The sequence below is a fragment of the Geotrypetes seraphini genome, chromosome 11, assembly GCF_902459505.1.
Source record: "Geotrypetes seraphini chromosome 11, aGeoSer1.1, whole genome shotgun sequence".
Taxonomy (NCBI): Eukaryota; Metazoa; Chordata; class Amphibia; order Gymnophiona; family Dermophiidae; genus Geotrypetes; species Geotrypetes seraphini.
The window spans coordinates 103,596,209-103,609,223 of record NC_047094.1 but is presented as its reverse complement, the minus strand read 5'-3'; the positions used below and the strand labels follow the sequence as shown (position 1 = coordinate 103,609,223).

General features: G+C 46.9%; 1 protein-coding gene across 3 annotated transcripts in view; it reads left to right on the top strand.

Moving 5' to 3' along the window:
- CASS4 (Cas scaffold protein family member 4) overlaps positions 1 to 13,015 on the top strand; it is a 150,549-nt gene that overhangs the window by 128,630 nt on the left and 8,904 nt on the right. For all 3 annotated transcript variants that reach the window (XM_033962790.1, XM_033962791.1, XM_033962789.1), the window contains exon 3: positions 11,170 to 11,286. In XM_033962790.1, coding sequence (XP_033818681.1) covers positions 11,170 to 11,286 — 117 coding nt within the window. The remainder of the gene's footprint in view (positions 1 to 11,169; positions 11,287 to 13,015) is intronic.

Genomic DNA, 13,015 nt, shown 5'->3' with positions numbered 1-13,015 from the left:
TATTTAGTTTTACTAAGCGAAATACAATAAAAAAAAATATATATATAAGCATATATTTAGACATATCATTTAAAATTTAAAATAATGGGTTAGACAAACAGACTTACAGACTAATCAATACGCAAGGTAAAAAGGGACAGAACTACAATTCAATGTTTTAAAGTACAGAGAAGAGCCATAAATAGAAAGAACATTAGGGAGTGGAAACCTGGAAGGAAACTAATGTAAAATTTGAACATAATTTCAAGATTAAAAGCATCTTTAAAAAGGAAACTCTTTAAGTTACTTTTAAAACGACTAAGGTCATTTTCCTCTCTCACATGCTGAGGCAAAGTGTTCCAAAGTTGTGGAGCCATCACTGAAAACATATTATGTCGTCGAGTTCCAATAATTTTGAAAGAAGGGACTACTATGAGCTTTTGATTAGTGGACCGGAGAGAACGCGAAGTGCTATAAGGGATAAGTTATTTATTAATGAATTGAGGTTCATTAGTGGAAAGGGTTTTGAATACTAAGGGGTCCTTTTATCAAGCTGCGGTAGGGGTTTAACGCACGTAATACCTGCCGTGCTAGCCGCTAATGCCTGCATTGAGCAGGCGTTAGTTTTTTAGCCGGCCACGGGGGTTAGCGCGTGATGAAATGTCCGACGCAGTTTGACAGCAGTATTCTAGATTGTCTGAAAGCGCTTCTTTTCTTTTTGCGTGATATTTATTAATAAAGAATCACAGTAATCGAGTTTAGCAATAATTAAAGAGTGAATTAATATATTTAGCGATTTTGGCTCCAGAAACTTAGAAATCGAGCGACTCGTTCGCAGTCTATAAAAGCAAGATTTGACAATATTACTTATGTGTTCATGAAAAGAAAATTTATCATCGATGATGACATCTAGTATTTTTAAAGATGTTACCAAATCTAGGTGAATGTTATCGAGGGTGAAAGGGGCACTCAAGCTTATTCCCTTTTTCCATGGAAAAAGTAATGCTTTTGTTTTCTGTGGGGTTCATAATCAAAACACAAAAATGTCTAAAAAACCGCCTAAGTCGGAGTTTGGACGTGTTACCCGGCAAAACGTTCAAGTGACCATAATCAAAGGTCGGCTAGCTGCATGTCCTATGCCGCAAAACGTCCAACGTAAGTCGTACAAAATGGGGGTGTTCCAGGGGCATTCCGAAGGCGGGATTAAGCCCCAAACGTACAAATACGATAACCAAAGGTAAATCAGTTTGCTCTGTGCGTTTCAAAGTAGCGTTTTGACTTAGACCTGCTTTCAGAACGTCTAAACTGTTCCTGAGTGTGTGGCGTCCTGTGTACAGGTAAGTACGTGTGTGTACCCCACTCACTCTGACCATCTCTATCTCCATCTCCCCACCTATGTTGTCACTGCTGTGTGTCTCACCACGTTTCATTCACCTCTGCAAACACCCCTTTCTCATCCCACCTACCTCCTATCACTATCACCAGCTCTTTCTATTACATTTATTACAGCTTACTCATGCACTGTGGTCTCTATTGTGTGGCATGAGTGAGTGTTCTCTTTCACCACCTGCCTCAATCGCTGGGGGGAGAGGGTGTCAGGGGACTGCTTGGCTGGGGCCTGTTTAGACTGTAATGAGCTCTGCTTTCTTTGCCAGGTGCCTTCTTTGTGGGCCATAGAAGGGGTCAATGTGCTGGTTGCTGTTGAACTCCTTCTGCAGGACGACCTGGAGAATGACAGGCCCCATCATCGAATTCACCGTAGGAGGCTGTTTAGACCTCGCTCCAGCTTCCTTGAGCTCACCGACCAGCAATGTGTGGAGCGATACCGATTTGACAAGGCCACCATCCAGGATCTCAACCTCCAATTGCAGCCCCTGCTACAGGCCCGCACCCGCCGTAACTACCCAATGCCAGTGCATATAAAAGTAACAACAGCCCTCGCTTTCCTGGCAACTGGGAGTTTCCAGTCTGTATTGGCTTCCAGCACTGGGCTCACTCAACCTGCCATTTCCAATTGCCTCACCCAATTTCTTAATGCCTTCCTAACCAACACCCGTGACTACATCTCCCTCCCCACCACTCCCCAGGCCCTACAGGACAGTATGAGGCAGTTCTACAATGTGGCACAATTCCCCTCCGTCATCGGAGTGGTAAACTGCACTCATATTGCCCTCAGACCCCCTCGGGCAGATGAGGCCAGTTACCGGAATAGGAAAGCGTTCCACTCCATGAACATGCAGGTGGTGTGCAATGCCCAGGGAGAGATCCTGGATGTGTGTGCCAGATACCCTGGCTCCTCACACGATGCCTACATAGTACAGCATTGTGGCCTCCACAGGAGAGCAACCCAGGGACACTTCAATGGCGCTTGGCTTCTTGGTAAGCACCTCAGGGACACAGCTACCCTGTTCCCCTCCCCATCCCAACACTCTCTTCCCGCACCTGCAAATCACTGCCACCCATCATTGTTCTCTCTCTCTCTCTGTTTCTCTATGTCTCATAGGTGACAGGGGGTATCCCCTGCGAGTCTGGCTGATGACTCAGATTGTCCACCCTCACACTGCAGCTGAGGAGGAATATAACTGGCGTCACAGAGCCACCAGGAGCATCATCGAAAGAACATTTGGGCAGTTAAAAAACCGCTTTCGATGCCTGGATCGCTCGGGGGGGTCAGCTGCTGTTCCGGCCTGAGAAGGTGACTCAGATCTTCGTGACATGCTGCATGTTGCATAACCTTGCAGTACGCAAACACCAGCCACTGCCGGATCCCCCACAGCAACAACTGCAGCAGCCACCTGATGGCGATGATGACGACCCTCCCCCACCCCCACAGCACAGAGCTGAGCACAGTGCCAGCCAGGAAGGGTTCAACGCCAGGCACCGTATAATACAGACCCACTTCCAGTGAAATGGACGCTGTACCCTAGCCACCTGACACTATATAATAATAATAATAATAATAATAACTTTATTCTTGTATACCGCATTACCATGGAAGTTCTATGTGGTTAACAGATGAAGAGACTGTACAATTACAGCGAAGTTACAATTTTGTTAATGTTACATTAACATTTTAGACAATGCATTTTTCAATCAAGTTACATTTACATTTTAGACGGTACATTGACAGAGAAGTTAATTTTTGCAGGTAGGTAATATATTCGGAGTAGTTATGTTTGCTATGAGTTACATACAGCAGTGTTACAAATAGAAGTGTAACCTACGGCAGTAAAGAGTCTGGGGGAGAGTCGAGATCAGAGGTGGAGGAGGGAGGGGGTCGGAACATTCAGAGGAATTTGTCAAAAAGGTAGGTTTTGGTTAACTTCCTGAAAGTTTGATAGGGGGGGGGGGAATTGGAGATGAGAGTGGAGAGGCATTTGTTCCATTTGCCCGCTTGGAATGCTAGGGATCGGTCGAGGAATTTTTTGTAGAGGCAGCCCTTCGAGGAGGGAAAAGAAAACAGGTAGGTATTTCGAGTGCGGGAGGGGCCTGCAATTTCAAGGTAATCAGATAGGTAAATTGGTGAGGAGCCTGCTAAGGTTTTTAAGTCCAGTGCCATTTAACTGGACTGCACAAGCAGCCCAGGCTAATGTCAGCTTCAGTGTACATAAGCTGAAGCTTGTACACAGCACAGACAATAGTCAGCTTCAGTGTACATAAGCTAAAGCTTGTACACAGCACAGACAATAGCTTCAGTGCAGATAAGCTGAAGCTTGTACACAGCACAGACAATAGTCAGCTTCAGTATACATAAGCTGAAGCGTGTAAACAGCACGGACAATAGATTCTGTTAAAGAAACACCTTTATTTTCCCACATTGGGTGCAAACCACCACCCTTACATATAGACATCCTCACCAACCCCACCCCCACCCACATACACGACCAACATCAGCCCCTTACCTCCCTCCCATCCCATTCCCTCGCCCACGTGGTCTCCCACGGCCCCTGACAGACCTCCCAGTTCTACCTCTAGGTACAGATGAAGCTTCTGGACCAACTGGGGCTACATCAGTGTCTGAGCTGCCACTAGCACTGCTGGAGTCAGTGTTCTGCTGTGGAAAAGCTGGCCATGTAACTTGAGTGGAGGAAGGCAGGCGTGGAACAGGCCCCAACAGCTGAGGATGCTTTTGTTTCTGTGTGGCTTTGCGTCCTGTCGCCACTGAGCCAGTGGTGGAGGGTGGTGCAGGCACCTCATCAGCGTGCTGGCTTGTGGAGGGAGGACGGTTGGTAGCTCTCAACTCACTCTGGAGGCCTTCCAGCTTTCCAACGATGGCAGTGTTGGCATGCAAGAGCTGCCTCAGCAGTTCATTCGTCTCCCGTTGGGCCTCCAGTGACTGCTGTTTTACCACCAGGGACTGCCGTCTTGCCTCCACACCCTCTCTCAGCCGCTGGAGCTTCTGCTGGCGATATCCCTCCAGGGTGAGATTGTGGCCCAGCAGCCTCTGGGCCAGTCTCAGCAAGTGGCGACGCTAGCGACTGGGTGCCCTCCAGCGGCCAGGCTGTGCGGCCTCACTGTCCTCCTCGGTATCGGCCGCCACATTGGCAAACTGCTCAGGCGGTGGGAGAATTGGCAGCTCCTCATCCCCATTGCCAGGCTCCTGGGGTTGGGTGTCCTGGGACTCATCTGGCCCCTGCTGACTGAGTGTTGCAGCTGTGTCATCCTTCTGTCCCAGCACAGCGAGTGTGTCGATGCCACTGCATCCCGGCTGATCCTCGTCAGAGCTGGCATCTACATAGGGGAAAAGCACATATGGATGTCACAGCATACCACAGGTAACGTGCATCCCAAAGGTGTGTGACTACATACCCAGCTACCATAGAGCGGTGTGGTGGTGACATTATGAAGGGGGTGAAAGCAGTGTATGTGCAGACACCTTATGTGAGCACAGCTGCTAATCACAGCAATGGTTCCACTTAGTCAGTACAAGGGTGTAGGAATCTCATTCCATGCTCTGCCATCAGCACATGGAGCAGTACCAAACAGGTGTTATGGAAAGGTCTGAAGAGCAGGTGTACTTACTGGCCCATTAGAGGAGTAGAAGAAGGAGGATGAAAGAGAGGTCTCTCAGAATAGGGGACCTAGCTGTGAGACTGGGGATTGAGACACGTACATACCGGAAGGCAGTGCAGGTGCGGCAGCTGATGTGTCCTGTGTGCCCACACCATAGGTGGAGGTTGCTGATACAAAGGTCAGCACCAGCTGGTCCATGGGGCTGAGGTCTGCCATGTCGGCATCTGGAGGCCAGTTGCCCACCTTAGCTCGGACCTCCCTCTTGATGGCTCTCCATTTCTTCTTGCAGTCCTCCACATCTCGCTTGTGGTAGTGGACTGCATTCAGGCGCTGAGCTATGGCCGTCCACACCTTGCTCTTAGAGTATGCCCCGAGTCTCTCACCTTGGGGTGAGAAGAGCTGCTGGTGGTGTGTGTGCACCTCCTGCACCAACATCTCGGTCTCAGCCTGGGTGAAGTTAGGCTTCCGGGACAGAGCTTTGGACGGTTTGGGAGCCATGGTGTCAAAGTATCCACAGGTTCGAAAATATGAGGTTAGACGTATTTATTGGCAATTAAGCACGTCCAACAAGCAGTCAGCTGGACGTCTTCGCATAATACGTCCACCTGGTCGGTTATGGACAAATCCGAAATACGTCTAGGCCACGTTTATTGGTACGTTTAAATCCAGGGGGGCCGGGATACGTTTACATCAGCACGAACTTCCGTCTCCTTTCTGTTCGGAGACACCGTCCTATCTACTGATGCAATCCGAACTCGTTTGCTGCATGTTACAAATTACATGGTCTGCCTTTTCAAGCCTGTGGCTGTATTCAGGTACGCAAGTATTCCTGCTTCACCTATGATGTTCTCAATGCTTATAAATGTGTGTGGGACTCACGTTGCTGGTCACCCTCTGGAAAGGCTGTCTGAAACAGCCTTTAGACGACCGGGGGGGGGGAGGGGGGGAAGCAATCTGTATAGGGGCCATAACAGGGTAAGGGCAACGACTGTGTGAGCTTCCTGGAACACACCTCTTCACTCTCACCCTCTTCACTCTCACATACCTGGTCCCATCCCTGCCTAGGAGGGGGGGCTCCTTATCCCACAATGCCACCCCTTCCTCCAATGATTGCTTCACCTTACCCCCCTCCCCTTGGATTCCTGCCTTATACACCCTTGATCCTGCCCACAGGTGTATGTGTGGCCCTGTTGGTGGCTCAGCTGTTAAAGTTTTTTGGTGTCATTGGGAGGGAGGGGGGGGGGAAATACCCTCTAAGTTGACACTGGTCAGCTTCCTAGTGCTTCACCTTGCACCTGTGTAGCTCTTATGGGATCTAACTGATTGCATATGGACGGCAGCATTGCACAGCAGTCAGCAGCTCCCTTGACATGAGTCCTCAATCATAATATGTCCCTTCAGTTGAGGGTTAGCACAGGCCTCTAGAAACAGGGGGGGACCTATTCAGACAGTCAGCTGTTACATCCATTGCAAATCATGGAACTCACAAGTCTACATCTCTCCCCTTTTTTCTTGAACTGTGACTAACACAACCTCTGTCTCAGGTCCTGCATGTGACATGGTCCTGGTCTCAGCCAGATCTTACTTACAACATGGCCACGTTCCCACTTTCAGTTGACTGCCTGCCTGCCCTTTTGTTAGGTGCAGGTCAGTGACATGATATCAAGGGATCACACATGACACCCAGTTTAGAGGTAGATATCTGGTATTTATTTTGGTCTGTTTTTGTAGTCAAGATTCAAACATAAATGCAAACACCTTTGCTGAGGTAGACATGAATGGTAGAACACCTGGTCACAAATGACTGTCATAGAACACTCGCCATACATATATGTACGCATTATGAGAACATACAATATCATACTTATGGTAACAACATGGCACACGCCTGTTCAATTGCCCCAACATGCCTAACACTGCTCCAACCTGTGCAAAATAAGCGAGCAGTTCTGAGCCTCGCATACCTTTTCATTTGTAAGGGTCAGCAAATATCTGTGAGGGCTGTCCTGCTGCAGCAGCCTCTGTCTCCAGAGGTTGTGGCTTCTAATCTCAATGGTGCTCCCTGTACCCCTGGCCTGGTTACATCATCATCCATTGGCCCATAGGTTATAGAAGCTATTTGTGACCTCAGAAATGCAGCCTAGCATTCCCACTTTCTCAGTGTCAATCTTTATGGCCTCCTCACCACATCCCATCTGATGGTAGGGTCTTTTCATTTCACTGGCTACCTGTTTTCAACTGATATGGGGAGGGTAGCCGTTATTGCGTTTAACACTGTCCCACCATATGCATGTCTTCCTACCCTAATCATGGGAATGGAACACACCTTTAGTGCAACTATGGCACACCTTAACCATCACTGTACAGTTTGCATCTGTACATCACATCTCAACATTTGCATTCATTGGCAGAGCATATGGTAACAGCATTGTACACGACAGCCAGTAACATCAAGTAGGTTCACATCCAAGTATGTCCCAATGAGATACAGTAGGTAACGTCTCCTGAATATGTGAAGGAGAGGCCATGTGATGTCCTTTCAGTCATTGGATATCTGCCAGCTACTTGTGAGCTGTCAGGGACACTGTTGGTAACATGATTGGGGCCTCAATGGCCCATTGCCAGCTTGCCCCTCAGGTTTGCCCAATCATCCCCTATATGGGCTCCTTGAAAATGGCAACCAGCTGCCGCAGAAGGCTCACGATCTCCTGGAGGGTCTGCATTGTTTCACGCCTCCCCTCCTGCAGTTCGCTGCGCATTAGTCCCACCATGTGCAGCAGCTGTCCATACGCCTCAGGAGGGTGAAGAACTACTGGGGCCGCTAGCTGCAAAGCATGGCGTGGGGCCGGGGCTGCTGCCTCCACAACCACCTCTTCATCCCCTTCAAGAGGGGGCATATCCTCATAGAGGTCAGGGACCTCCCATGCGCCCTGCTCCTCCACCACGTGCTGCTGCTGCTCCACCTCCGCCATCACCTGTGCCTCGACCTCTACCACCTGGGCCTGGTCCTCCCCATCCGACACCTCCAACACATTTTCAGGTGGCAGACTTTCCTCAGAGGCAGAGTAGCCTTCCTCCTCCTGCTCTGCCTCTGCCACTGCCTCTTGGCACATGTCCACCACCAACTCCTGGGCTATGCCCTCAGCAGCATGCTGTGCGCGACCTGTGTGCAGTAAGAATATGAAGTGAGGGTTACCATTGCGTGCATTGGTTGCATACTACATACACAATTACCTATCAACCCCCCCCCCCCCCACCCAACCCAGTGAGACTAAGTGGGGGACAGGTCAGGCCAGTGTGTGAACACATATGTAAACTACTTTCTGTGTACAGTTACACCGGTATACATCTAAACAAAAGGTGGCCAGCTTATGCAGGTGACACTGAATGGCCTTGATGTATATGTTGACACAGTGGACTGTATGCAATAGGTTGCATATCAGAATTGCTGCCAAGGAAGAGCACATTGACAAGAAGGTGAGCTTTGAGAGGTAGCAGACATGAGATGACATAGGATAGCGGGTGACAGGTGCACCTGTGCAGCACACATTATGGATAGTGTCTCTCTCAACCCCTTCTCTGCAATGAACTGCATTGTCAAGGAGGCATACCTGAACAAGGGATATATGCCCCCACAACAGCAGGCCTGACATTGGTCTGGAGCTATGATGGTGGCCAACATGTGGCCGGCAGCTTCTGAGGCGCATATCCCTTGTTCAGGTATGCTTCCTTGACAATGCAGTTCATTGCAGAGAAGGGGTTGAGAGAATGAGCACTCAGTATGCTACCAGCGCCGATATCAACTGCAGAGATATTCATTGATGTGACAATTACCTCCCATTCCTCCATTATAGCGTTTTGCATCTTATAGTCACCTCCACATTTCAAGGTTTCTGGTATGTCTTACATAGCTGTGCTAGTGACTGGGGGGGGGGGGGGGGGGCTGCCACTTACATCCAGCTCTGAGGCGGTGTCTTGTGCGCCGGATGAGGGCTGGGTTTTCCCGGTGGACCTGCGCCACCTGCGCCTCAGGGATTCGAGGTCCCGGTACACACCATAATGCCTGCAAGAGAAATATGGGGGAGAATAGGTGACCTTCCTTTTCAAACATATGCAGGGTTATGAGGGCACTGAGCACATCACATCTGTCATGTATATTCTGATGAGGTAGGGACATATCCTGAAATGAAACATCTGCCTGCCAAGATATTGTTATCCTTCTTTATCTATCTATCTATGTTTCCTTTATATATATATATATTATATATATATATATATTTTTTTTTTTTAATGCAACACAGAATAAGCAAGCAGTTCCTTGAAAGATGGGGGTGGGAGCAATAGGTGACAGGTTTAGAGACTAGGACACACTGGCTACATAGTGATTGGTACTGTGGGGGTTCTCACCTATGCAGAGTGTCACGTATTCTGGACCAGGCCCTCATGGCGACGTTGCGGGGTGGTCTCCTGCCATTATGGCCAAACACCCGTGCCTCGTACTGGAGGCAGAGCTCCACTAGGGACTCGGTCTCCCCTAGGGAGTAGTTTGGCTCCCTTCGCTCCACCATCACACCCGCACTCACTCACACAAGCTGTCACACATACACTCACACACCCTCTCCCACACTCACCCTGGTGGCCACACACTCTTCCTGGAACGCCCTTCCTCACTACACGGTCTCTCACTCCCACAATCGCTCACACTCTCTTGTCTGTCACGCTTGCACTCTCTCTCACTTGCTCTCTCGCACACACACTCACAGAAATACTCTCCAATCACTCGATCCCACTCAGTAATCAATATTAACTATCCTAACCTCCACCAAACTCCAAGTACTCTCCTGACTCCTCACTAAACGCCTACTACACCCACAAGGGTCGCACTTCCACGTGGTGGTTTATATATGGGCATGCAGGACGTTGCTGAGGACAGTGTGACATCAGTGGGACATGTGCCAGGACTTTTTTTTTTTTTTTTTAGTTCATTAATTTTATTGAATATTATAAGTAATATACAGAAAGCAGTTCAAATACATAAAAATTGAATAAGAAATAGTGATGTAGAAACAAAAGAAACCATAATTGCTGTTATTTGCATATAGTAGATTAGTAAGAAGAATTCAGAGTATTTGAAACTGCTAAGAAAAGAAATAGAAAGGATAGAAAAGCAGAGAAGATGAATTGAAATAAAAAAGAAAAAAGAGAGATAAAGAAAAAGAGAGAGAGGCAGAAGTGTCTACAAGGCAGAATGAACATATGAATCTAAGAATGACCAAGGTGATTTATTTCGCACCAAATTTGTAGATAAACGAGATATCGTGTTCTTTTCATATGCATATGATTCGAATTTGTGGTACATGCTCAAGGAGTTCCACCAAAAGGTGTAGTCTAGTAGTGTGGGTGACTTCCAATTTTTCAAAATGTGCATAAGAGCTGTCACAATCATGGTGTCAATAAGTTTAGGAGGGCAGTTTGATAGTGCGAAACAAGGGTGTTGAGAACGAAGGATTATAATGTCTATGGAAATAGCTTCTGAACATTTGGTAATAGATTTTATGGTGTCCCATATACGAGTCCAAAAGGACATGTGCCAGGACTACTAATAGATAAGGAGTGCTATACGACTAGCAAGTCATCCAGCGGATCGCGGCGACAATAGATATACATCTTGTTTGGACGGGCCTCATTTCGGTAGGAAAAGTTGGACGCTTCAGTATAGTGTATGTGGACGTCTTTATGCTGGACGTCTTTCGTGCCGATAATCGATTGACTTGGACATCTTTCTATTATCGACACATTTCCCTGAACGTCTTACGCCGCCGACGCATAGAGCATTTATACGACCTATCGATTATGCCCCTCTGTGTGTTTAGAGCTAACATGTTGGAATTAAGCCATTGTTTAACCCTCTCAAGTATTGTTTTGAAATGGGAGAATGACTGTTCCATAGAGTTGAAGTCCAGGAGGGAATTTCAGAGAGAAGGTGCCAAAAAAAAAAATTCCTGGTGTACAGAACAAAAGCCAATTTCAGGGAAACTATTTTCCTCGTGCCACCGAAAGCAGTTTTAAAGCCTATTCGTGGTTTTTTGCTGTACAAATCCTTACTTTTATTTCTACAACTGGTTTGACATGAAAAGTAAAATGATTTCGTTTTGCTTCTGTTTTAATTCTCTGCAGCACCTGTTTACCCTGCCCAAAGCGTCTCAGGCCTCACTACCAATCTCTGCAGCATGCCGTTACAGTGAGCTGTATGATGTCCCATCTCCACAGCGTCCTGAGTCCTTAGTTACCCAGGTTTGTTATCTCTTCCTCTGTTGAACTCGTACACATCTATAACCGTATTTACTGGAATAACGGCGCTTGGTCGAGCGATGAAAGGTTATGATAACCTTTAAGTTCCTTTTTATTTTGTATTGAAAGCGTGTTAAGGATGCGCAAAGAAAAAAAAAATCTGTTTTATTATTAATTTGACTTATTACCTGTTTATTATATTTTTTTTTTAATGTTTCATTTACATTACATTACATTACATTAGTGACTTCTAGTCCGCCTATACCTTGCAGTTCAAGGCGGATTACAAAAGTGCTAACTGGACATTTCCAGTAACGTTACAATTGTTTTTTTTGGTTACAAAAGAGGTAAGATAGCTGGATATTTCCAGGAGAACTTGCAAATTATATAGTAAGATGACTGGACATTTCTAGGTAATGTTACAAATAGAAACATAGAATATGACGGCAGAAAAGGGCCATAGCCCATCAAGTCTGCCCACTCTAATGACCCACCTCCCTGACTTTGCTCCCTTAGAGATCCCACGTGAATATCCCATTTTCTCTTAAAATCTGACACGCTGCTGGTCTCAATCACCTGCAGAGGTAGACTGTTCCAATGATCAACCACCCTTTCTGTGAAGAAGTATTTTCTGGAATCACCACGAAACTTCCCTCCCCTGATTTTCAGCGGATGCCCTCTGGTGGTCAAGGGACCTATTGGACAGAAATAAGGTTACAAATAAGATTACAATTAAGAATGCCCATACTAATCCATTTATCCCACATTAAAATGGTTTTAGTGCACTTGAATCATAATAAAGCATACAAAACTGCATTCCTGCTACAAATTGAATCTGTAGATCTTGGCATAGCTGGAAGGGGAACCTCCTCTATTTACTCCAGGGGGGCAGTATACAGTATGCCTCAGTGAGAGGGTCACAATAGGGGAAGGGGAGGAGAGATGTTAGTCAGAAACCAAATGATATTCTGAGAGGCCACTGCAGCAGCATCTCCTATATCGGTGTTCTTCAACCTTTTGACACCTCTGGACTGACGGAAATAAAAGAATTATTTTGTGGACTGGCAATGTTAGGAAATTCTTCTTCACAGAGAGGGTGGAAGATGCCTGGAATGCCCTCTTGAGGGAAGTGGTAGAGAGGAAAACGGTAATGGAATTCAAAAAAATGGGATAAACACAGAGGACCTCTAATTAGAAAATGAAGGATGTAAATTAAAGAACTAAAGCCGGTATTGGACAGACTTGCACGATGTAGGATGGGCTGGGGTGGGCATCAGTGGGAACTCCACTAACTTGGAACATGAGGATGTTACTGGCCAGACTTTATGGTAGATATCCTGCAAACAGGATGGTTGGACAGGCTGGAGTGAGCTTGGACGGCATTCAGCATTTGGAACCTAGGACAATACCAGGTGGACTTTAGTCTATGGCCCAAAAATATCAATGAAGAGCCAAGTTAATGTAATCATGTATTTTTAATGGGTATAACTAATGGGCAGATTGGATGGACCATTCAGGTCTTTATCTGCCGCCATTTACTATGTTACTATGCTACCTGACAGAAACCCAAAGAGTAGGAACATTCCAGAGCTGAGATTGTGATGTCATAATGCCTCATTCCACCAATGCCCAAGAGCCAGCCTCAGCAGTGATGGCACAATGGCTTGATTAGATGGAAACTTCAGCAGTTGGAACCAGGTGGACTTTACATTCTATTTTCCAGAAATATCAA